Source organism: Macaca nemestrina, chromosome 17, assembly GCF_043159975.1.
Source record: "Macaca nemestrina isolate mMacNem1 chromosome 17, mMacNem.hap1, whole genome shotgun sequence".
Lineage (NCBI taxonomy): Eukaryota > Metazoa > Chordata > Mammalia > Primates > Cercopithecidae > Macaca > Macaca nemestrina.
Window position 1 is genome coordinate 60,261,131 of NC_092141.1, and position 26,098 is coordinate 60,287,228.

The 26,098-nt window shown below is 47.5% G+C and overlaps 2 protein-coding genes across 4 annotated transcripts in view; one reads left to right on the plus strand and one right to left on the minus strand.

The window, feature by feature from the left end:
• LOC105472334 (SNF8 subunit of ESCRT-II) overlaps positions 1 to 3,539 on the plus strand; it is a 17,517-nt gene extending 13,978 nt beyond the window's left edge. For all 3 annotated transcript variants that reach the window (XM_011725476.3, XM_011725477.3, XM_071082989.1), the window contains one exon: positions 1,190 to 3,539. In XM_011725476.3, coding sequence (XP_011723778.1) covers positions 1,190 to 1,327 — 138 coding nt within the window. In that variant the 3' untranslated portion in view covers positions 1,328 to 3,539. The remainder of the gene's footprint in view (positions 1 to 1,189) is intronic.
• LOC105472335 (ubiquitin conjugating enzyme E2 Z) lies at positions 1,437 to 22,837 on the minus strand. Its single transcript, XM_011725478.3, has 7 exons — positions 22,409 to 22,837; positions 20,336 to 20,408; positions 18,244 to 18,431; positions 14,792 to 14,903; positions 9,715 to 9,827; positions 7,698 to 7,788; positions 1,437 to 4,840 (listed from the first exon to the last, which is right to left on the minus strand). Exons 1-7 carry the CDS (start codon positions 22,723 to 22,725, stop codon positions 4,670 to 4,672), a joined length of 1,065 nt encoding a protein of 354 aa, XP_011723780.1. The 5' UTR covers positions 22,726 to 22,837; the 3' UTR covers positions 1,437 to 4,669.
• Positions 22,838 to 26,098: the final 3,261 nt, after the last annotated feature.

Consider the following 26,098-nt stretch of genomic DNA (forward strand, 5'->3'; position numbering starts at 1 on the left):
AGGTAGAACTCAGGAAGGCAGGTTCCTAACTCTGGTGTGCACACAATACCAGGCTGCCCCTGCTACTTGGGGAACCGACACTCTCTTTCCTGAACATGCTGAGCCTGGACTGGTCAGGAGATTAACGTAGTTTGTACTGAAAGTAACACTGTTAGTACAGTGATGGGAATTATTAACTATGTTAATTACATATCTGTAATTATCCTCTAAGCATTATATTGCATAGTATATACTCTAGCTTTATACATAAACATTTTGTGGTACTGAAGAATGAATGTGAAGAGGGAGCAATGTTAACAACTCTGGCTTCAGTACCTTTTTTCCTTATCCAAGCAGTTCAGCTGTCTAAACCTTTCATTTCATCTGTAAAATGGGGATAACATATTTATCTACCTAATGATATTGGACAGAACCAACCCATTTTGAGCATATTTCCAGTTCTAGGAAGAGTCTATTCTTGCATAAGTATGGTCAATTATGTTTGCTACCTGGTATAAGTTAACTCAAAGGTAGCTAAACAGTGATCTCAGGCCGGGCGCGGTGGCTCAAGCCTGTAATCCCAGCACTTTGGGAGGCCGAGACGGGCGGATCACGAGGTCAGGAGATCGAGACCATCCTGGTTAACACGGTGAAACCCCGTCTCTACTAAAAAATACAAAAAAAAACCTAGCCGGGCGAGGTGGCAGGCGCCTGTAGTCCCAGCTACTCCGGAGGCTGAGGTAGGAGAATGGCGTAAACCCGGCAGGCGGAGCTTGCAGTGAGCTGAGATCCGGCCATTGCACTCCAGCCTGGGTGACAGAGCGAGACTCCGCCTCAAAAAAAAAAAAACAAAAAACACAGTGATCTCTGTGTTGTTTCTGGGAAAATGGAGGCAGTGATTTGCTGAAGGCCATACAGCAAATATTTCTGTAGCCATGTGTTCTTTCCACTATATCCCACCATGCTAGGCTTTACCCCTCTTCCACAGCAGCACAAGTTAAATGACTTCGTAGCATTTTTCACATTCAGGCAAAGGCCAAGGCCAAAGCCAAACAGCTCATTTAGTTTGTTGTGTAAATGTTTGAAGGCACTTAGTAGATTTAGTTTGAAAACCTCACTGAAGCCAAAATAGGTTTGGGGGTTGCTTACCTACCCTTTGTCTACGGAACCTCCCTGTTCTCAAACCGCTCTTCTTCCCTTTTCCCTCCAGGAACACCTGCTGAAGGAAGGGTTGGCGTGGCTGGACTTACAGGCCCCAGGGGAGGCCCACTACTGGCTGCCAGCTCTCTTCACTGACCTCTACTCCCAGGAGATTACAGCTGAAGAGGCCAGAGAAGCCCTCCCCTGACTGCGTGTGGAATGGCACACAGCAGCAGGCAGGAAGGAGGATGAGGGCAAATAAACCTGGGTAGTTTTGTTTATATAAAAAAAAAAAAAAAATAGAAAAAAGTTCCAAGTTTTTCTTTCTTCCCCCATTCTTTTATTTTTGAAAAGTGCCTTCACATTGCATCTTTATTGGAGAAGACCTTGCTCATTCAGTAAGGATAATCTGATTAACACAGAAAACGGCAAGCACATATAAAATGATTTGTGCAGGTCATCTGCAAGTTCATGGAAGAGCTGGGCCTGGAATGCAGGTTGTTTCCTGGCCTGTCTAGTCTTTGTAGCTGTGAGACATAGATTACAGCCTATGCTAATTCAAAAATTTTTAATAAAATGTTCCTTATCTCAAACTAGCTGGTCCTAATGGACCAGTAAATACTATTCACTCTTTCAGCCTCTTCTGGCTTCCTCTGTAGAGGCTCTAGGTTATGACAAAGTTAGCTGTGAGTGTGAAGGAAATAGAAGTCAATGTCCAATCGTGGCTCAACTGGAGGAAAGAAAACAATGGACTCTGACGGGAATCAAACAATAGTTAGGGAATGTTCTATTTTCTCAAATTCCCTACTAGCTTTCTCACCCTCCTGTACTAGATTGCCAGGTCCCTCTAGCCTCAGTAGTGGGAAAGGGAGTCATTTACTGAACACCTACCCTGTCCCATTTTACATACAGCTCACTTAAATTTCACCAAGTAGGCAGCCTTCAGCGTCACAGGTGATTGAATCAAAGTAATTTGCCAGGGGCCGCCAGCTTCAGCGGAGCCAAAGCTGGAGCCTAGGCGTATTAACCCGAGCCCATGCCTTCATGTATCACTGCACAGTACAGAATGGCAGCACATACTGTGTGTAGACATTTTTCTGCACACATGGTCAGCCAAGAGTAAAAGCTTCTGCATCAGAAAGCAAGAATCTCCTACAGCAAGTAGAAGTGATGAGGGAAGAGGCCAGAGTTGTTTAAGGCTCCCAAAGTCGTTAGTCTAAAGGCTAAGATCCTTAAAAAGTACTACTGTACTGGAAATCTGAAAACTCAATGGTTTTTCCATACTGAGACCCTTCCTTTAGCAGGATATAGCCTGGGCCCATCTCTACCTCTGCCTGTCCTTGTAGGACATGCTCACTCCAAGTTCTGGAATAGGTCTTTGGAAGCCGCTGAAACTAAGATGTCACTGACTGCCAGAGCCTTAAAAAATGAACCCCATTTCCAATGAGAAAACTTGTCCTGCTCTCCCCACCCGGCCCCGCCCTTCCACCATGTTATGCAAGTCTTTGGCTTCCAGACAATTCACAGCACTTTCCTTCTCCCTAACAGTTCCAGGCCTAGGTGAGGTGTAGTTAACAAGATGATCCCACTCCTTTACACAAGCCCTCCCATGCCCACAGGCACTTCCTCCTTCTGCCAAAACAAACTTTATTGCACCAAAAAGGAAAAAAAAAAAAAAAAAAAAAAAAAGAAAACTTCATTTATGTACAGTCAGATATAAAGACATCTCTTTGACTCCTGTGCATATATTTCCTCAACTCAAGATTAGGGCATACAAGTCAGGCTGCTATGCCAGACATGCTCTGCCCTATGGCAGGGCCAAGGAGAGGATTGTCACTTGAAAGTGGGAACACTTAAATGGATGACAGACAACACTGGACCCACAGACCAAGGGCATTTTTCTAAGCCCTGGAGTAGCTCGAGGAATGGAAGAGGGAAATTGGAAGCAGGGTCCCTTTTCAATCTTCATGTTAAGAGACCCAGCCTCTTCATGGGTATCCAAGATAAACTTCCGTTCCCCAAGCCCACCAATCCCTGTCCAGTTCCTTTGCTTCCTGCCCTCCCAAGTAGGACATTCTCCTTTTTGCCCAGCCCCGCTTTGCACAGATCCTCCAAGGGGAGTCCCATGATCCACAAGCCAGAGACTTTCATAGCAGCGGGCAGGGCAGGTACACACTATCCTCTCCCTTATGCATGGCTGGACACTGACTGAGGCCCTGCATCACAAGAATTGCCAATACCCACTGGGAGCCATAACAATAAATCTGGAAGTATGGGGAGAACATATCAAAAAGGGGAAGGATGGATTCCCTTGATGCCCAGGATTACAGGGCACCTAAAGCACATTTTTTTCTGAGCCAACCAGCTAAAGGATCACTGCAGCTAAATACAGAGAAGCAACACAGCCAGGCAAACACCCATCAGAGTCAGTGACAAGAGCAGCTGGGGGCACAGGGGAGGCGGAAGGAGAAAGAAGGGGAGGAGCCTCCAGAGCCCCAGCCCCAATCCCCTCTGCCATTGGCTACCCTTGCTCCCCACAAATCCCTGGGGTTGAAGTGAGGAGGACTACAGGCTGGGGTGAAAATACACAAGGACAGCCCAACAAAATACAATGACTAGCATCAGTCTCCCACTTATTCCACCCTCAAAAGAAATACCCTCATTGTGACTAGTATTTATGAAAATCTGTAAGACTATTCTATGTAGTGGCTCTAATCCCATATACACAGCAGCTGCCTGTGCCGGGAACTTTTCAAATCAGTGATTGTGGGAACAAACAGTATTTTCAGCTTCTTACGGTGCCTATGCAGGCTTTACCAAGACCTTGGTTAAGTCCCAGTCACATTTACCTTCTGTCTTACATCTAGAAAAGGGTGAGGAAAGGGGGGAGGGGAGAAAGGTGCTCAGGTGCTAGGTAAAGCTTACTGATCAGCAGCCTAGACTCCACCACTGTTCCTTCTCTTTGGTCTGTCTAGAACAGTGACTATAAATTAGGAAAAACAAAATTATGCTGGCCTGTGGGAAATAATGGGGGAAGGCAGGCAGGGAGGAAAAGGGCATTGGGAAGCCCTGCTTCAAGACTGAAGACAGACAAATAGACAACCACCCAGACTGCTTAAGTGTCACAGACAGCCCCCACCCCAAGCTCCCTTCCAGGTATCCCCATAAATCATTTGGGCACAATCCCTCTTGGAACTGCAATTTCCGTCTTCTACTTATCCCTAAGGAGCTGTCCCTGTGGAGAGGTGTGTTGGTTGTTTTGTTTTTGCCAGAGGCCCTCGCTCTAGGTGCTCCTGTAAAGGTACCTTGGCCCCTGATATGGGATGAACAGATGAACGTCGCCCCAGATGCTCCAGTGCCAAGGAGGTCAGACCGGGAACAGGCCCCCCACTCCCACACCCTGGGATCCGAGCTTGCTTGGTTCTCGCCATCTTGCAGGATGACTTCGAGTCTGGAGGGAGATACACAGTGCCTCTCCATCCCTGGGGTGGGGGGAAGGAATTCTGCTGGGACTCTTGAGTTGGGGGGAAAGGGGAGATGGGAGCAGGGTCTAAACCCTCAGGCTCCCGTGAAGGTCTGTCTCTGTCCCAGATGAGCTGCTATCAGAGTCCATTTCTGCATTCTCATTATGGAGCCTCTCCAGCACTTTCTGACGAATCAGTCCCAGGCGCATCAAGAGGGACTGGTAGTCAAAGTGGCCCCGCTTCTCTCCAAAAGGGTCCTATGGGGGAAAGGAGACAAGGGGATGGAAGATTCAAGTCTGGGTGGCTGATCCTAGAGAAAGCAGCTTCGGGTTCATGTGAAATGCAAGCTCAACTTCTGAGCCATGGGAGCAGGAAGGCCTAACAGCATAGGTAGTCCCGAACAGCAGGCAAAATAACCTTTGCTTAAAAATACGACACCTAGGCCAGGCGCCATGGCTCATGCCTGTAATGCCAGCACTTTGGGAGGCCGAGGAGGGCGGCTCCCCTGAGGTTGGGAGTTTGAGACCAGTCTGAACAACAAGGTGAAACCCCGTCTCTACTAAAAATACAAAATTAGCCGGGCATGGTGACGCACGCCTGTAATTCCAGCTACTCGGGAGGCTGAGGCAGGAGAATCACTGGAACCTGGGAGGCGGAGGTTGCAGTGAGCTGAGATCAAGATCGCACCATTACACTCCAGCCTGGGCAACAAGACTGAAACTGTCTCCAAAAAAAAAAAAAAAAAAAAAAAAGACACCCTTACTGCCCCAAATAGGTGTAGCTTGGGCTAGAGTGAATATGTATTGGTATTCCTCAAAAGCAAACCAATATCCGGAAGAAGGGACAGTAAGGGTGAGATAGATAGGGAAGAGAAATTCAAGACCAGAATTATAAAGTATACCTATGTTTTTAATTAACCTCATGAAAACCACACAAAGTAAAAGTTGCCCTTTATTCTCTGTACTCAAAAATGGCAATTTGCTTTTCTAAGGTCACAGGCAGGTCTAGAACTCAAGAGTTCTGACTTTCAGATAAGCACCTGTACTCCTCCCCAGGGACTTGTCACTCCATTCCTGTCCAGGTTTCTGGGCATTGCTCCAGGGCCACCTAGCCTTGATCTTAGTCCTTCTCATTCTAGATCAAAGATCCCTAAACATTTTACAGAAAGGTTTAATTGTCCCCAAAGTCTCAAAAACAACTACTTGAGTGGATGGTATAAAAAAGTTTAAAATACTATATAGGGACTTAGGCAGCAAAGTAGTGCAACAGCCCCCAAAAGGTACACAACTTTCCCTCTCACATTGTTTGCTTCTCTCACAAGAACTCCTTCCACACTTCTACCCACACATTACCCTCATCCTGAGTGGGATGGCAGTGGGTGCTAGTCACAGTCACTGGGACTACAGCCTGCACTTCTCATTCATGAAAGTTAACTCCCTCATGACTGAGCTCCACATTTATCTATGAAGCTGTCAATTCTACAAATCTTCTTTCATCCGTGGCTCCAACTCCTCTAATTCTCCTTCTGCCCAGATGCTGTCCCCCTTCCCATCCCTCATCACCAGTTGTTTTTCCTTTACACACTGGTATCGCTAATGCTGTTGGATACCAGCAATTAGAATTCCTGATGGGGAACAAACTAGGACATATGTCATTGATATACTCTCAAAAAGGCTTTAGGAGACAACTTAGTCCTAAGCCAGCCCTGCACTTTGTGCTTAAATGAGACAGGTGGGTGGAAAGTCCTTGAAGGAAGGAAGGGAAAACTACCATTTATAAGTAGCACTGGAGAGAATAAGTCATCTCCTCCTACTGCTGTTGGTGTTGGGTGGGTGAATAGACATAGTACGAGAGCTGGAGAGAGCCTTAAGAAATCTTAAGTCAATTATCCAAGTTACCCATTTTTTTTTTTTTTTGAGGTGAAGTCTGGCTCTATTGCCAAGGCTGGAGTGCAACAACGTGATCTCGGCTCACTGCAACCTCCGCCTCCTGGGTTCAAACAATTCTTGTGCCTCAGCCTCCCAAGTAGCTGGGATTACAGGCACGAACCACCACATCTGGCTTATTCTATTTTTAGTAGAGGCAGGATTTCACCATGTTGGCCAGGCTGGTCTCAAACTCTTGACCTCAAGTGATCTGTCTGCCTCGGCCTACCAAAGTACTGGGATTACAGGTGTGAGCCACTGTGCTGGACCCCACAAGTCTCCCATTGCTTTTTTTTTTTTTTTTTTTTTGAGACGGAGTCTCGCTCTGTCGCCCAGGCTGGAGTGCAGTGGCCGGATCTCAGCTCACTGCAAGCTCCGCCTCCCGGGTTCACGCCATTCTCCTGCCTCAGCCTCCCGAGTAGCTGGGACTACAGGCGCCCGCCACCTCGCCCGGCTAGTTTTTTGTATTTTTTTTTTTAGTAGAGACGGGGTTTCACCGTGTTAGCCAGGATAGTCTCGATCTCCTGACCTCGTGATCCACCCGTCTCGGCCTCCCAAAGTGCTGGGATTACAGGCTTGAGCCACCGCGCCCGGCTGCAAGTCTCCCATTTCTAAGCAAGACCACCAGTAAGATGATCCAAATACACAGAACTGATTCTCCAGGACAGGAGAATTCTCATCCTCTTACCAACCAGGTGGTAAAGTTTACATTAGTCTATCAATAATGTGTTTTTGTTGTTGTTGTTTTTGCAGACAGAAATCTTGTCCTGCTGCTCAGGTTGGAGTGCAGTAGTGCAATCTCAGTTTACTGCAACCTCTGCCTCCCAGGTTTAAGCATTTCTCATCCCTCAGCTTCCCAAGTAGCTGGGATTACAGGCATGAGCCATCAAGACTGGGTAATTTTTGTCTTTTTAGTAGAGATGGGGTTTCACCATGTTGGCCAGGCTGGTCTTGTACTACTGGCCTCGAGAGATCTGCCCACCTTTGCCTCCCAAAGTGCTGAGAGTACAGGCATGAGCCACCGCACCTGACTGTCTTATCTACAATTTGGTCAACGATAGCCTCCTTCCTTAAAACAAGCCCAAATTCTGAGTTCTTATTGGAAGCAAAAGCACACTTTTGCCAGTAGAGGCAAATGAACAATGGACAGCTGTAGGGCTTCTACAATTAGCAGCAGGGGTTGTATTACCTGCATAGTTTGGCCTTGAAGGTGCAGGCGATCTTTGCAGGCCACCTCATAGAAGTCATAATACTCCAGAAAGGACTTTTCCATCACCCCTCTGGAAAACAAGCAGAAAAGTTAAGTCAGAAACCTAGGGGTACAGATCACCCCTTCCTCACCTTTTTCCCGGATGGAGTCTTGCTCTGTCACCCAGGCTGGAGTGCAGTGGCGCAATCTCAGCTCCCTATGACCTCTGCCTCTCGCGTTCATGCAATTCTCCTGCCTCAGCCTCCTGAGTAGCAGGGATTACAGACATGTGCCATCACGCCTGGCTAATTTTTGTTTTTAGTAGAGATGGGGTTTCACCATGTTGGTCAGGCTGGTCAGGAATTCCTGACCTCAAGTGATCCGCCTGCGTTGCCTCCCAACGTGCTGGGATTACAGGTGTGAACCACCATGCCTAGCCTCCTTACCTAACCTTAATGTCAAATTAAACACCTACCATTCCCAAGTCCAAATCTGTTTTCTACAAAGATCTTTTTATTTTATTTTTTATTTTTTAAGTTTTTTGAGACTGAGTCTCGCTCTTTTGCCCAGGCTGGAGTGCAGTGGCACAATCTTGGCTCACCGCAACCTCCGCCTCCTGGGTTCAAGTGATTCTCACGCCTCAGCCTCCTGAGTAGCTGGGATTACAGGTGCGTGCCAACACACCCAGGTAATTTTTGTATTTTTAGCAAAGATGGGGTTTCAGCATGTTGGTCAGGCTGGTGTTGAACTCCTGACCTCGTGATCTGCCTTCCTTGGCCTGCCAAAGTGCTGGGATTACAGGCATGAGTCACTGTGCCCCGCCTCTACAAGGATCTTTAAATGTAAAGTGGAAAAAGGAACATCTAATTGCCCGTGGTTGACTTCCCCGACACGTTGGGAATTATGAGAGTGACTGTAAATACTCATCATTTGTTTTCTTTTTGAGGCAGGGTCTTGCTGTTACCCAGGCTGGAGTGCAGTGGTGTGATCACAGCTCACTGCAGTCTCAACCTCCTAGGCTCAAGCAATCCTCCCACCTCAGTCTCCTGAGTGGCTGTGACTACAGGAGCATGCCATTACACCTGGCTAATTTAAAAATTTTTGTAGAGATGGGGTCTCCCTATGTTGCCTAGGATGGTCTCGAACTCCTGGGCTCAAGTGATCCTCCCACCTCAGCCTCCCAAGCACTAGGATTACAGGCGTGAGCCACCACCAGGCCAGTACTCACCATTTGAATCCCAACTTCAACTCATGACTTGCTTCACCTCAATTGTTTTTCATAGGCCATCCCTAATCGCAAACCTTACTCAAAATTCTCCTAGAAATTTATTTATCTAACCCTGACATTGCTCATCCAGTTTTGGCACTTAAACTTCAGGCCGGGCGCAGTGGCTGAAGCCTGTAATCCCAGCACTTTGGGAGGCCGAGACGGGCGGATCACGAGGGCAGAAGATCGAGACCATCCTGGCTAACACGGTGAAACCCCATCTCTACTAAAAAACACAAAAAACTAGCCGGGCGAGGTGGCAGGCACCTGTAGTCCCAGCTACTCGGGAGGCTGAGGCAGGAGAATGGCGTAAACTCGGGAGGCGGAGCTTGCAGTGAGCTGAGATCCGGCCACTGCACTCCAGCCTGGGCGACACAGTGGGATTCCATCTCAAAATAAATAAATAAATAATAATAAAAATAAACTTCAGCACTAAGAAATGAGTTTATTATGAAGTGCTCTACACATTTGGCTGGAAAAAAGTACATCCAAGCCTTCATCAAACTGGAAACTCCCTGAGGGTGTGGACTGCCTCTCCCAAAGGCTTGGCGTTCTCCAACACAGTAGCTCTCTGAACTTTCTCTTGGGTAACCCTCAGCAGCTTGTTCTTTAAAAGCAGGAACCACATCTTTCCTTCTTCTCTATCTCCCTCTGGTGCCCAACACTGTCTCTGCCCCAAAGTTCCTCAAAGGTGTCAACTACCCAAGTGCCCCAAAGGAATAATACCAAGCAAGCCCTCTTGACACATACCGTAGGGGTTCAGGACAGGGACACTTTCCTTCCATCATGTCACAGACTGCAACTCTGATGGTCTCGTGCCGGATACATTCATTATAGTTTTTGCTGTCTCCTGGATGTCTCTCCTGTAATGTAACAGATGCCAGAGTATCCCAAAATTTAAGCAAAAAGAAAGGCAATGGGAAGAGACTTCAAGATTAGTATGGGGTATGTAAGCCAGTCATACAAACTAAAAAATACCTTTCCCACTGTATGGCAGATCCATGAAGAGCAACCACACCTTTATTTTTGACACCATTCACCCCACCACCCTCCAAATATACCATCAGGTTGCAGGTCATTTGGCCTATAACCAGCAAACTAGATCCACATCATTTTCCTGAATGTCAAGTGAAAGGCCTATCAAGTAAAGATTACGAGGGAAATAACCAAACATAAGAATGATGGTAGGGTTGCTAAGCCTTGTGGCATGCACCAGTAGTCCCAGCTACTCAGGAAGCTGAGGTGTGAGGATCACTTGAGCCCAGGAGTTTGGGTTCAGCCTAGACAACAAAGATCGATCCTGTTTTTTCAGTTTTTCTTTTTGGAGACAGGGTCTTTGCTGTTGCCCAGGCTGGAATGCAGTGGCACAATCATAGCTAACTGCAGCCTTGACCTCCTGGGCTCTAGGGATCCTCGAACTCCTGGGCTCTAGCAATCCTCCCACTTTGGCCTCCTGAGTAGCTGGGACTAAAGACATTAGTCACCACAGCGGGTCCCAAGTTTGTATTTTTTATTATTTATTTGTTTTTTGAGTTTTGCTTGTCGCCCAGGTTGGAGTGCAATGGCACGATCTCAGCTCACTGCAACCTCCGCCTCCTGGGTTCCAGCAATTTTCCTGTCTCAGCCTTCCAAGTAGGTGGGATTGTAGGTGCCCGCTACCATGCCCGGCTAATTTTTGTATTTTTTAGTAGAGACGGGGTTTCACCATGTTGGCCAGGCTGGTCCTGAACGCCTGACCTCAGGTAATCCACCCGCCTCAGCCTCCCAAAGTGCTGGGGTTACAGGTATGAGCCACCGCACCCAGCTTATTTGTCTTTTATTTTACAAATTTTTTTTTTTTTTTTTTTTTTTTTTTTTTTTGAGACGGAGTCTCGCTCTGTCGCCCAGACTGGAGTGCAGTGGCCAGATCTCAGCTCACTGCAAGCTCCGCCTCCCGGGTTCCCGCCATTCTCCTGCCTCAGCCTCCCGAGTAGCTGGGACCACAGGCGCCGCCACCTCGCCCGGCTAGTTTTTTGTGTTTTTAGTAGAGACGGGGTTTCGCCGTGTTAGCCAGGATGGTCTCGATCTCCTGACCTCGTGATCCGCCCGTCTCGGCCTCCCAAAGTGCTGGGATTACAGGCTTGAGCCACCGCGCCCGGCCTATTTTACAAATTTTTAAGAGGCGGGCTCTTGCTTTGTCGTCCAGGCTGGAAAGTGGTAGGCATGATCAGAGGTTACTGCTGCCTTGAATTCCTGGGCTCAAGCGACGTTCCTCTCCTCAGCTTCCCAAGTAGCTGGGACTCAAGGTGCATGTCATAATGCCCAGCTATTTTTTTTTTTAATTTTTTCAGTAGAGACAAGGTCTTACTAGGTTGCCCAGGCTGGGAAACACTTGTCTTTTTAGGGGGAGAAAAAAAAAAAGAAAGAAAGAATGATGGTGGGACAAAAAGGTATAAATGAAGTGAAGAGTCTCAGCGTGGAAAACCTTTAGGCACCAACAAGTAAAGGATGCTTCCTGATTAACCCCTTTACCTGTTATATGTCTCTAGGGTCCCACCATCATTGAACCAATTATTATAAATCAGAAGTAGGGCTGGGCCCGACGGCTCATGCCTGTACTTCCGACACTTTGGGAAGCCGATGCAGGAGGATTGCTTGAGTTCAGAAGTTCAGGATCAGCATCGGCAACATGGTGAGATCCCGTCTCTATAAAAAATACAAAAATTAGCTGGGCATTGGTGATGTGCACCTGTCGTCCCAGCTACTCAGGAGGCTGAGGCGAGAGGATGGCTAGAGCCCAGGAGTTCGAGGCTTCAGTGAGCTATGACTGTGCCACTGTACTCCAGCCTGGGTGACAGAGCAAGACTTTGTCTCAAAGAAATAGTAAAATTAGAAATAAATCTAGCAGAAGCAGAACTTAAAACTTTCAAAAGATAAACTTCAACTTTGGTCTAGAAAGCCAATACAAACAGGATCTCACTATGGTGTGAATGGAAGGGGAGTACAGCCTCCTCTTTACTTTTTCCTGTGCTCTTCTCTTACCACCAACCCCAGTCAATTAGAGCCGTGGCCTCTGATAAAAGCAGCTGATGGGCCAGGCGCGGTAGCTCACACTGGTAATCCCAGCACTTTGGGAAGCTGAGGCAGGTGGATCACGAGGTCAGGAATTGGAGACCAGCCTGGCCAAAATAGTGAAACCCCGTCTCTACTAAAAATATAAAAATTAGCTGGGCGTGGTGGTGCGTGCCTGTAAATAAATAAATAAAATAAAAAATAAAATAAAAACAACTGCAAGTCATTGTAGAAGTAAAAAATAAAAAACACAAGGCTGGGCATGGTGGCTCACACCTGTAATCCCAGCACTTTGGGAGACTGACGTGGGCAGACTGCTTGAGGCCAGGAGTTCAAGACAAGCCGGGCCAACATGGCGAAACCCCATCTCTACTACAAATACAAAAATCAGCCAGGCGTTGTGGTGTGTGCCTGTAATCCCAGCTACTTTAGGAAGGCTGAGGCACTACAATCGCTTGAACCTGGGAGGCAGAGGTTGCACTGAGCTGAGATCACACCACTGCACTCCAGCCTGGGTGACAGAATGACAGTCTGCCTCCAAAAAAAAAAAAAAAGATAAGACCTACAAATCAGCTCCTGCTAATGAGGTCTATTTCAATTAGAATCTCCTCCTGAAATGACTGTTTGGAGAAAGGATGGATTAGGGAATAATTTTAGTTAACTTTTGAAGCCAGACTCGGTGGTTCACGCCTGTGATCCCACCACTTTGTGAGGCTGAGGCAGGCTGATCACCTAAGGTCAGGAGTTCGAGACCAGCCCGGCCAACATGGTGAAACGCCATTTCTACTAAAAATACAAAAATTAGCCAGGCGTGGTGGTGTGTGCCTGTAGTCCTAGCTCCTCGGGAGGCTGTGGCAGAACTGCTTGATCCTGGGAGGTGGAGCCAAGATCAAGCCACTGCACTCCAGCCTGAACGACGGAGTGACTCCGTCTCAAAAAATTTTTTTTTTTTCATTTTTGAAAGGTATTTTGTTATCCTTTGTTCAGGTCTATAGAGAAATAATCAAAGTTGGTGTCATCTGTGGTAGTTTAAAAATAAATTAAGCTGGCCAGGCATGGTTGCTCACACCTGTAATCCCAGCACTTTCGGAGGCCAAGGCAAGTGGATCACCTGAGGTCAGGAATTCGAGACCAGCCTGGCCAACATGGTGAAAACCCTTCTCTACTACAAATACAAAAAATTAGTCAGGCATGGTGGTGCATGCCTGTAATCTCAGCTACTCAGGCGGCTAAGGCAGAAGAATCACTTGAACCTGGGAGGCAGAGGTTGCTATGAGCCGAGAATGCACCATTACACTCCAGCCTGGGTAACAAGAATAAAACTCTGTCTCAAAAAATAAATACATCAATCAAGTAAGCTGTTCTAATCACCTATCTGGAATCATTTTCTTTTGGGACTATCACTGGAACTTTTTCTTGTGCTCATAATTCAGGAAGGCACATCAGAATAGTGGGAGAACTTGGGCTCCAATGTAAGTCTGGGGTCCTATCTTGAACTGTGTCCTTGTGAAAGTTAATTAACCTCTCTGAGGCAACATTATTTCACTTGAAAATGGGAATAACAATATTTAACCTCACATAGTATGAAGGTTAAACAAGAAATCACATAAAAAAAACTCAGGAGTGTCCAGCACAGAGCATGCTCTTGGAAAAATGTATTGGCACTGTTAACTCAAAAAGTCTTTCCCAGGACTCCTAATGACACCTTTGGCTCTGCAGGCAACAGTCCTTCATAACTCCAGAAGAACAGCTGGCTGAACAGTAGTCCCTATAGAGCAACTTCAGGGGATGCTGAGGATACAGGCACATAGAACCCACTAGATGCCACAACCCCCAAAGCAGGCTCAGAATTAATTTCCAATTGAGTCCATTGACTTCCATGTTGTAAAGGAATCCAAGTCACATATTTATTGTAACTCTCACAAATAAAAAATTTCATTATTATTATTTTTGGGGGAGCAGGGAGGACGGAGTTTTGCTTGTCGCCCAGGCTAGAGTGCAATGGCGTGATCTCAGCTCACTGCAACCTCTGCCTCCAGGGTTCAAGTGACCACGCCCAGCTAATTTATTGTATTTTTAGTAGAAACAGGTTTTCACCATGTTGGCCAGGCTGGTCTCAAACTTCTGACCAGTTAATTTTTAGTAGAGATGAGGTTTTACCAGGTTGGCCAGGCTGGTCTCAAACTGCTGACCTCAGGTGATCCATCTGCCTGCCTCAGCCTCCCAAAGTGCTGGGATTACAGGCGTGAGCCACCATAGCCGGCAAAAAATTTCATTACTAAAAAACACATGTCAATTCCCTTTTTTTTCCTATAGCAACAACTGTACTACATGGGGTTGTGCTAGGTCCAAAACAAAACAAAAAAACCTCCCAAGCAGATCTCTTAAAACACTATTCTGGCCGGGCATGGTGGCTCACATCTATAATCCCAGCACTTTGGGAGGCCGAGGCAGGCAGATCACCAGGGTAGGAGTTTGAGGCCAGCCTGGCCAATATGGTAAAACCCCGTCTCTACTAAAAATACAAAAACTAGCCAGGCGTGGTGGTGCACGCCTGTACTCCCAGCTATTTGGGAGGCTGAGACAGAATGGCTTGAACCCGGGAGGTGGAGCTTGCAGTGAGCCGAGATTGCACCACTGCACTCCAGCCTAGGTGACAGAGCAAGACTCTGTCTCAGAAAAAACAAACAAACAAAAAACAAAACAAAAAAACATAACCAACCAACCAACCAAAAACACTAGTCTACTCCCCAGAGCCAGGCTCACCTGGCCTTACCTGTTCAAAGCCAGGCTCATTGTGATAGGGGTTCTCAGTCATCAGGGACTGGATAGAGATGAGCACGGAGGAGATGCTCTGGGCTGGGCTCCAGGCAGGTCCAGTCCATGTACTGTAAACACATCAGAAGGAAGGGAGGGTGAGGCAGAGAAAGAACAGGGAACAAGTACCCTGGGGCCCGGCAATACCACCATAAGTGACTCACTATAAGTTTCTCTTTCACTATTAATACTCTGGAATTTCCCAGCCTCTGTCTCATGCTCATGTTCTGATTTCAGCAGAAATCAGTCAATTGCCTAATCCCATAACAAGGGGGGCAAAAGAATAGGTAAAAGCAAGCTATGTAACTTTGAAGGGATTTTCTTTGTACTAGAAACAGTTATGACAATCAAAACAAAAGAAATTAGGTAAGCAATCAGCTCCAAAAGTTGTCTAAATGTTAATCTCTGTGGATCTCAAAGAGCTCGTTTATGGGTGGTGATGGAGTTAGTGAGGGGAGAGAGAAGTTGAACATAGAGGCAAACAGGTGACTGAAGTCATCTGGTTAGAGGCCATGTGGTGGGGCTATTGGGGATCCAGTTTTGTATCAAACCCCCAAGGACTGTCAAATTCTCTTAAGACTACATAACTCTACCTAAGGACAGGAAGAGAGTGCTTCCAGACAGTGGAAGGTGTGAAAATAATATATGGAAAACATCGAATACCAAAATTGCTCCTCTCTTTCATAAACCCAACCAAGTATTGGGGGAGTGGGCAGCTTGGATGTTAATGACATTTATTTTTAGCTCAATTAATTGAAGAGATGGCACTGGAGTTGGAAGCCAAACACAACCTAAGCCAGGACTGGCTTGTTCAAGTTGATTGCCCACTTCCCTTTCCCTGCGGTACCTGAGGAAAGCCCAAGTGAGTAATGCCTAATGGTAGCTTCACTGGGGGCTGCTCTTAAGTCTTCTCTCTTTTCAGCTTTGCTTCCCCAGAAACTCTAGACCTACCCCTCTCTGAAGCTTTACAACAGTGTCAACTCTCATTAAATTTATTTAGTCAGTGAGTCAGCCCAACATTGTTTTCTAGGTAGAGAGGGGAAAAAAAAAAACAAGGCTGATAAAGCTAATACAGTCAACTAGGAACACCTAAGAATTTTCTTTTCTTTCTTTTTTTGAGACAAAGTCTCCCTCTGTCACCCAGGCTGGAGTGCAGTGGCGTGATCTTGGCTCACTGCAACCTCTGCCTCCCAGATTCAAGCAATTCTCATGCCTCAGCCTCCCGAGTAGCTGGGACTAGAGGCATGCGCCACCATGCCTGGCTAATTTTTGTATTTTTAGTAGAGACAGGGTTTCGCCAGGCCAGGCTGGTCTCAAACTCCTGACCTCAGGTGATCCACGCGCCTCGGCCTCCCAAAGTGCTGGGATTACAGGTGTGAGCCACCACACCCGGCTGAATTTTCTACTCTGTGATTTTTTACGGCAAATTTTCAATTTCAGGACAGCTTTTCCTTGTCTACCTAACACACTTCTACTACTTTTACCCCACTGTCCTGTCGTTGGTATCTCAAAAGTTTTATATTGACCCAATGAGGGAGAGCCTACTCTGAGACATGCTTTCATGAACAAACTTCATACAGAAGCAATGACTAAATTTCTTTACCATCATGGGTTTTAGCCTACCAGCAAAGACAATTAATTAAGTACCCTAACAAGATGAAGTACTTCTTTAAGGACAGCCTCCTTTAAAGGACTTCTTCACTGCCAAAATCACAGCAGAACATATCCCTGGGTCTGAGCAAGTTCTAGAAAAATGAATCATGTCTCTAAGTTTATTTCAAACACTGCCCTTCCCTCACACAAACCTGGAAACATGTTGGATAGCAGGAAAACAGAATCATCAGTTTGGGGGTACTTTCTCAACTTCAACCTGCACGTGTTCTCTGCCCCAGAGAAGTTCAGACCACTATAAAAAGACCAATCCAAAATATGCTAGAAGACATGTCCACACTGAGTTTTCAGACCCCAAAGGCAACTAAAATGGGAACTCTATGAAGCAAAACCTCAGAAGCATCCAGAAAGAAGATGCACTAGAAACTCATTTCATATATAATATGATTTCCACTGGGAGGCCGAGGTAGGTGGATCACAAGGTCAGGAGATCGAGACCATCCTGGCTAACACAGTGAAACCCCATCTCTACTAAAAATACAAAAAATTAGCCGGGCACGGTGGCAGGCACCTGTAGTCCCAGCTACTGGGGAGGCTGAGGCAGGAGAATGGCAGGAACCCGGGAGGCGGAGCTTGCAGTGAGCCAAGATTGTGCCAGTGTACTCCAGCCTGGGGGACACAGCAAGACTCCGTCTCAAAAAAAAAAAAAAAAGATTTCTAATCTCAGACATTTGTCATTGTTAAAATACTATAATCAGGTCAAGCATGGAGGCTCATGCCTGTAACCCCAGTGCTTTGGGAGCCACAACAGGAGGACTGCTTGAGGACAAGAATTCAAGACCAGCCTGGGCAACATAGTGAGACACCTGCCTCTACCGAAAACAAAAAAAAAACAAAAAAAACCAAAGAAACAAAAAAAACCCGAAATCGTAATGATCACCATCACCACCACCACCACCACCACCACCGCCGCCGCCACTGTCTTCAAAGCAACTTATTGTGAGACTCAAATTAAGATACCCCAAATCTTGAATGGCACAGACCTGCAGCCTTTCTCAACCTGTTCAGGAGAGAAAATAAGGCCTTAACACCCCAGGAGAGTGGTTCTGAAACTGGAGTATGCACCACAATCATCTGGAGAGCTTGTAAAAAACAGATTACTGGGCCGGGCGCGGTGGCTCACGCCTGTAACCCCAGCACTTTGGGAGGCCGAAGTGAGTGGATGATGAGGTCAAGAGATCGAGACCATCCTGGCCAACATGGTGAAACCCCGTCTCTACTAAAAATACAAAAAATTAGCTGGGTGTGGTGGCACACACCTGCAGCCCCAGCTACTCGGGAGACCGAGGCAGGAGAATCGCTTGAATCTGGGAGGCGGAGGTTGCAGTGAGCCGAGATCGCACCACTTGCACCCCAGTCTGGTGACAGAGCAAGACTCCGTCTCAAAACAAACAAACAAAAAACAACCACCAAAAAAACCAGATTTTTGGCCCCAACCCCAGAATTTCTTTTGCAGGTCTAATGTAGGGTCCCAGAAAGTGCTCGGCTACAAGTTCCCAGATGCTCGGGGCCACTCTCTTAAGAGAATCACTTCTCAAAGGTTTCCACTGTAATAAATTAACTTCTTCCCTCTGCATCTAGAATGATACTAGTCACATACCATCCTGAGGAGATTTGAGAAGAGTCACTCAATCATTTTCTGTATTCTGTAGTTCAGACGAGGGACTCCGGTTGATAAAGGCTGACCTAGAGTAATTATCTGCTAACAACCGACTTGGCTACTTAAAAGTCTCCTCTTACCCTAGAATACTCAAGCAGACTTTCCCATTGCGGTAGAAGTTGGGGTTAAACCTCACTGTGTTATTGCCCGTTGTCATCAGTTTGACCCGAGGTGGGTGGATGGGATAGTCGGGCGGACACCGAAACACGAACAGGAAGAAACCCCCTTCATAAGGAGTGTCAAATGGGCCTGTGATCAATGCATGAATCTGCAAAATAAAACCCCATCTCAAAATTGTGAGGTGACGACCCACCCCAACCCCTTCTGGCTACCCTCCACCTACTACCCACACCAGAAGCAGAGCCCATAATCTGGTACACATGTTCTACATCCTCACCATGCAGAAGGAACATCCTGTATCCACTCATACTAATATGTATAGGTTTGGAATTTTAAGAAATCTCATTACAGTGGAATGACATCTTACTCAGGGGTTACTTCTAAAGTTAGAGCCCAAGGCAAAAACTGAACCTAGTCAAAATCACTCAAGTATCCCTTAAAACTCTCTTAAAGCATGTTTTTTGTGTGTGTGTGCAGACCTCCCTGATCAGTGTTACATATAATGGATAAAACACCACTGTGCAAAAATATAATATGCTTATCTATAAAATATAATCCTAGCATTTTTAATTTTAAGAAATCAACACAGATTTTGACTGAATATATGTTTGGATTTGCTCAGGCCAAACATGCATATGATGCAACCCCAACCTACATTTATGTGGCACGAAGGGAAAGTATGATGAAAGGAAACGAGAAAAGGGATTGGAGGCCACAGCCCTATGCCACTAACAGAGTAGAGTTAGGGGGTGTGATGGATGCCTAGGATATCCGCTTGCTTCCTCTGCAGAGGATCAAACCTATTGTGGAGGATGTGGCTCAGGCAGCACAAGACTCAGGGTCCACTCAGAGCCATTAGACCATCCCCAGAACCTTCCCCAATACTGTTGGTTAAAAAAAAAAAAAAAAATCAGCTGCCCTGAAAATGACACAATTCTCTTCCCCCTCAAACCATAATTCTAGAACAGGATTTCCCTCCCTGAAGGGAGGAAAACCTGAACTGATTCAGTTATATTTCTTCTTCTACAAAGGCTCCTAAGCATTTAGGTCTGCTAAGAATTTGAATAGCAAAAGGAAAAGGATGTGGCAATCCAAAGTCTATAGTTCCCACCTTGCCCTCCTGGCAAGACCCTAGGTCATATTCTGGTTCTCAGTCATTTGGAATAGTAAACTCAACCGGTCTCAACATGGCATCAACTCTGGGATCCCAGGTACTTGACAGAGGACAAGATGTCCCAGGAAAAACATTTCCAACCACATAAAAAGAAAAAAGTAAGTATGAAGGGAAATCTATTTAAAACAACAAAAAAAGATATACCAACAATACAAAATCTGAATTTTTACTGTAAGAAATTTACCATAAGAAAACTATGTGTTTTAGTTAAACGGCATTAGGTTTAGGAAATCTGGTTTCTTTCAACATCAGTTTAAGTGCAACTGCACTTCTGTGGGTAGAGCACTCAGTGACAGAGAAGCCTAGGTATCTATGCCAGAGAAATGTGACATTATGTACTAAGCTTTCTCTCTGTGTGGAGGACAAGAGAGGTATAGTCTTTGGGGTGGAAGGCATATTTAAATGCAACCAGTAAGGACAGGATCCTGAAAAAAGTCCTTTAACCACAAACACTTCAGTCAAGCTTGCCCTATCTCAACCTTCCCTACATCTGATTTATAGTACCATAGTTAACGTCAAGAGTAATGGGATGGGGGAAGAGCTGGGTAGTACAATGGATAAGGTGACTATATAATTTATTATCCAAACAGGAGCACTTTTGAGAGTGAAAGAGAGCCCTATAGTCAAGCTGCGACAACAGACATGAACTGGGATTTTCCAAGCCAATCAGTACCTATGGGGTACACTAATAACAGACACCTCTTCAAAGCGCTGCTCCACCTCACTATGTGACCTTGGACAAGCCATTTACTCTCCTGGGGTCTTGATTTCTTCATCTGTGTAATCAGAGAGGTGAGCTGAATAATCTCTTTTAGGCTTTTCCAACCTTATGGCCCCCGATTTCCCAAAAACCCCCAAACTCCCATCAAGTTACATACCTTAGTCATGTCAACGGTATCAGGTACAACGAACATTCCTGGAGGAGGCTCCTTATAAATGGACATGATATCCCTGTATAACACCAAGAGGAGGTGGGGGAAGGAGTGAGGAAGGTGGGGAAAGGGGGAATCCCTTGAGCGGGACAGTTGTTATCACCTCAATGAGGCCAGGGTTTGAGAAAGTGGTGCTTGGTACCGCAAGTGTTTGTACTGTCTTGTTGGCTGAGAAATCCCAGCTGAGTACTTCTCAGGCAGGCAGAGAGCAAATTATTATCAAAAGGACATTGTTTCCTCAGGGGGAGGGGAGGGAGAGGGGAAAAAAAAAAATCAGAGATCCCAATGGCATCAAATGTCAGCCTGGAAGAGCCACTTTCCACTTACTCTCACTTCCTCCCACATGGCAATTCATTCACTCCCCACCTCCATGATTCTCAGGTACTACAGCTGAATGCTAAATGAAGATTTTTTAGTAACTGGAAAGGCATCATCAACTCCACTAAAAAACTAATTCTATAAACTATACAGTGGACCCTTGCTGGTAAAGGGATTGTATGAAGCAAGCCAGCCAGCAGGGAGTAAGACTATCATGGTGGTCTTCTTGCTCAGGGGACTAAGGGTAGAGATCTCTTCAGGCTGGGGAGGCACCCTCAGAAAGCGCTGAGAATCTCCCATCTGGAAGATGACATGTGGACTTCTATAGGAGATGAGAAGATTTCTGAGTCATATCTCACCAACTGGAATGGATCAGTTGAGAGTAAGGGGCTAAAGAAAAAATTCCAGGTGGGGAAAAGTCTAGGGACTTGCTAGGGTGGGTAGGGACATAAAAAGGGCAAATAGCCGACAGAGCAGAGAAAAGAAGTATTGGCCAAACTCAAAGGTATGTCAGCTAATTGGATGACTGAAATAGCTGAAGGAGGAAAAGAGTTGAGTGCTGAGTTTCAGTAAGAGGTGGCAACCCCTCCAGAGTTCACCTCCTGTGTCAGGCACTGTGCCAGGTACTTTACATACATTGTATTAATTTTTATTACAACCTTGAAAAGTAGACACAGTGACATGTGAAAGGACGTGGAACATGAGGAATAACACCTAAATGAAGATGTTTGTGATGGGGGCATGGGGAGAAGTCAAATGTTTCAGGATTAACAGCAGCTAAAGAGTACTGCCCTTTTCTTATGCGATAGGTACTATTCTACGTGCTTTTGGAAAACATTATCCACTAAATGATAGGATCTAAAATCAGTCACCCAAGAAATAAGCACAGAAAGGACTTAGGCCTTTGTTCCTATATTTGAATTGAGTATATTTGCTTCATAAAAGTAAAACAGATGATCCAGGAAGGGTGGGGAGTGGGGGGAGGGAAAATACAAGAAAGAAGCTCCTGAGTGGGATATTACAATCCAGAGTGGCACTGGGGAAGTGGGGGGAGGTAGCCTGTGTTTCTGGAAGAGGCGTAAGAGTGGACAGCTTTGGGACAGTGGAAAAGGGGTTCAAGGAAAGATTCGGGTGAGGTAGGCGATCTAGACCTGGGGAAAGGACTGTGTGGAGGGAATCTGAGGAAAACGGAGGATGAAAACAAAGGCTGGCTCGAGTCAGAGGCAGGGCAAAGGAAGATAAGTTCGTCTGTGTTAGGAACGGGGCTCCAGAGAAGACAGGGGACCGATGGGTGGGGCCTGCGGGCAGCATCTAGCAAGGCTGGGGTGGGGAAGGGGAAATAGGGGCGGCGCCGAAGGCGGGAGGGGGTGTTACTGAAGCGCGAAAGGGTCGGGTTTCCACCCGGAGGTGGGAGGGTTGGGGGAAGGTGGCCGGAATGAAGACGGAGGGCTCACGGGAGGTTGTCGAGGGGCGGGGTCGGATCTGGGCACACGAGGCGAGGGTTGGTGCTTGTGGGGCTGGGGGTGGGGGGAGAAGGGACTTGGATCCCGACGCCCGGAGCTGGCAAGATTTGGGCCGTGGAGGTGGGCCGCCGCGAGGGCAGCGCAGCGGGTGGGGGGTGAGTTGTAGTGGGAGAGGGTGGGGGGCGGGGAAGGTCGAGCCCCGGAGCTCGGGGCTGGGGGAGGAAAAACCCCGGCTCACCGCTTGATCCGGAGTAGACACTGCGGCGCGGTGCGCTCGCCGTCCCAGTCGGAGCTGAGCGTGGGGTCCCAGTGGCTAAGCAGCGCGGCCCCGTGGGCAGCGGCCGAGGGCGGGAGCCCGGGCAGCGGAGCCAGGCCGCTCCCCGGGCTCCCGGCCCCGCCCGCTGCCGCTGCCGCCGCCCACACATCCGGCAGGAAAGGCGGCCCGAACCCGCCGCCGCTGCCGCTAACGCCAACAACACCAGCAACGCCGCTCGCCCCGGGGCCAGCCGCCCCGGCGCCCGCCGTCGCCGCCTCCTCAGTCGGACTCTCCGCCATCGCTGCTTCGCTTCCGGGACTACTCGGCAGCACGTCCGCCGACCAGAGCGGCCGCTGCTAGCGCCAGCTCCCGCACCACCGAGAACCGGGCCAGAGTGTCCCCACCCTCCGCTTCCACAGCCCAGACGGTGCTGGCTCCACCCACCCTCGCCCCAACCAGCGAGAGGCGCTCTGCAAGAGCGTCCACCTACGGTCCTCCAGGACGGGAGGGGTGGGAACTAGCAGGCCGCGAAGGTTTTGGGCTGGTGTGGGTCCTGCGCTGTGCGGAAGGAGCGGGAGAGCCCAATTCAAGTGTTGAAAGGGGAGAAGAGAAGGGGGAGTGGGGGAGGAAGGGCCATATCATTCCCGTTAACGGCGGAGACCGTCAGACGTGTCCATGGTTGGGATTGGGGATCCAGCATCCTCGTGGGAAGCTCAGTAGAGAGGTTGACTCGCTTTGGGCCCCTTCTCTGGGAAAGGCTCTGCGATTGATCCTCCCTGCATCTTTGTGCACCCAGGGCAGGATACCATTGCCCTTGCAACAGGACCAAGAAAGGACTCAACTTGGATTGAAAAGCTACCTCTTTTAGACTTTATTCAACATATATTTATGAAGGGCTTACTAAATGCCAGTCACTGTTGCTAGTCGTTGTCATAGGGATAATGAAACAGAACTAGAGAAGCTTGGTGAAAGGAAGAAAAATCAGGCCTCCTGACTCCAAGCTTGGTACCTTTTCTCCCCACAAATCTTGGAATATACAGGAATCAAGGGACTGTGAGTGTAAACCCTGAGGATTCTTTGGGTCTTTCCTGAGATGTTTAAAGTGAAAAATAATCGGCCAGGCTCGGTGGCTCACGCCTGTAATCCCAGCATTTTGGGAGGCCAAGGTGGGCGAATCACGAGGTCAGGAGTTCGAGACCACCCTGACCAACATGGTGAAGTCCCGTCTCTATTAAAAATACAAAAATTAACCGGGCGTGGTGGTGCGCACCTGTAATCCCAGGTACTCAGGAGGCTTAGGCAGGAGAATCACTTGAACCTGGGAGGCGGAGATTGCAGTGAGCCGAGATCGTGCCACTGCACTCCAGCCTGGGTGAAAGAGACTCAAAACAAAAAAAAATAATAATAAGTCTGGCTTCAGAGCCTTTTTTTTTTTTTTTAAGAGGGAATCTCGTTCTTGTCACCCAGGCTGGAGTGCAATGGCGCAATCTTGGCTCACTGCAATCTCCGCCTCCGGGGTTCAAGCGATTCTCCTGCCTCAGCCTCCCCAGTCGCTGAGATTACAGGCATGCCTCTACACCTGGCTAATTTTTTTTTTTTTTTTTTTTTTTTTTTGAGACGGAGTCTCGCTCTGTCGCCCAGGCTGGAGTGCAGTGGCCGGATCTCGGCTCACTGCAAGCTCCGCCTCCCGGGTTCACGCCATTCTCCTGCCTCAGCCTCCCCAGTAGCTGGGACTACAGGCGCCCGCCACCTCGCCCGGCTAGTTTTTTGTATTTTTTAGTAGAGACGGGGTTTCACCGTGTTAGCCAGGATGGTCTCGATCTCCTGACCTCGTGATCCGCCCGCCTCGGCCTCCCAAAGTGCTGGGATTACAGGCTTGAGCCACCGCGCCCGACCTTGTATTTTTTTTTTAGTAGAGGCAAGGTCTCACTGTGTTGGCCGGGAAGGTCTCCAACTCCTGTTGCAGTTGGATCAAGTGATCCACCCTCCTGGGCCTCCCAAAGTGCTGAGATAATAGAAGTCATCCACCCACCAGACCTTTCCTGGCTTTTAGAGTTTAATGAATTTACAGTGATGGAATGCAGACCTGAAGGATAATGACCAACATTTATGGAGAGTTAAAAATTGATTTGTTTTGAGACAGGGTCCCACTCTGTCACCCAGGATGGAGTGCAGTGGTGTGATCACAACTCACTGCAACCCCCGCCTCAGCCCTCCGAGTAGCTGGGATACAGGCATGTGCCACTGTGCCCGGCTAATTTTTGTATTTTTCTGTAGAGGCAAAGTTTCACCATGTTGCCCAGGTTGGTCTCGAACTTCTGGGGTCAAGCAATCCTCCTGCCTCGTCCTCCCAAAGTGCTGGGGATTACAAGCATGAGCCACCGTGTTTGGCCTAAAAATTATTTTTTTTAGCAGACATTTATTTATTTATTTTATTTTATTTTTTCGAGACAGAGCCTCACTCTGTCGCCCAGGCTGGAGTGCAGTGGCCTGATCTCGGCTCACTGCAACCTCTAGCAGACATTTATTGAGAGTTCAATATGTGGCAGGCACTTTGTATACTTTGGCTTTATTCCTCTCAACACTCAGTGAAGTAGTAGGTACTATTATTATTATTATTATTATTTTTATTGAGTTGGAGTCTCTCTCCATCCCCCAGGTTGGAGTGCAGTGGCGCGATCTCGGCTGACTGCAAACTCCGCCTCCTGGGTTTATGCCATTCTCCTGCCCTTGCCTCCCAAGTAGCTGGGACGACAGGCTGCCCCCCACCACACCCAGCTAGTTTTTTATATTTTTAGTAGAGATGGGGTTTCACTGTGTTAGGATGGTCTCGATCTCCTGACCTTGTGATCCCCCCGCCTTGACCTCCCAAAGTGCTGGGATTACAGGCATGAGCCACCGCGCCTGGCTGTAGGTACTATTATTAATCTGGTCTGATAGATGGAAAAATAGGCTTACACGGGTTCAGTGAATTACATGGGGTCACACTGAGAGCAAGTCGCATAATTGGAACCGTAAACCAAATCTGACTTCTGAGAACAAGTACTAACCACTACGTGACACTCCCACACTTGTATTTTACCTTGTACTAATTATGGTCCCTTGCTACCTGTTGCCCCTACCCCCTCTTCCCCCCCCTTGAGAGGGAGGCTTGCTCTGTCACTCAGACCGGAGTGCGGTGGCCTGATCTCAGCTCACTGCAACCCTGCCTCCCAGGTTCAAAGGATACTTGTGCCTCAGACTCCTGAGACTACACCACGTCTGGCTAATTTTGTATTTTCAGTAATTCCTACCTCTCAAGGTTTCCCTGAGGATTAAGTGTGGTATTTCCAGAAGCTTTTGTAAAGTGTGGGCCACCATGCCCAGCTGATTTTTGTATTTTTATTTATTTTATTTATTTATTTACTTTGAGACGGAGTTTCGCTCTTTTTTACCCAGGCTGGAGTGCAATGGCACAATCTCGGATCACCGCAACCTCTGCCTCCTGGGTTCAAGCGATTCTCCTGCCTCAACCTCCTGAGTAGCTGGGATTACAGGCATGTGCCACCACTCCCAGCTAATTTTGTATTTTTAGTAGAGGTGGGTTTTTTCCATGTTGGTCAGGCTGGTCTTGAATTCCCGACCTCAGGTGATCCACCTGCCTCGGCCTCCCAAAGTGCTGAGATTACAGGC

Bases quoted from the DNA above. Each gene is read 5' to 3' on its own strand.
- LOC105472335 (XM_011725478.3), bottom strand. From the start codon at position 22,725: ATGGCGGAGAGTCCGACTGAGGAGGCGGCGACGGCGGGCGCCGGGGCG. The intron at 7,789-9,714 runs GTATGTGTCAAG...CTTGTTTTCCAG, and splicing joins CCCTGTCCTGAACCCCTACG to AGGGGTGATGGAAAAGTCCT. The intron at 4,841-7,697 runs GTAATACAACCC...TTTCCCCCATAG, and splicing joins TTCAAGGCCAAACTATGCAG to GACCCTTTTGGAGAGAAGCG.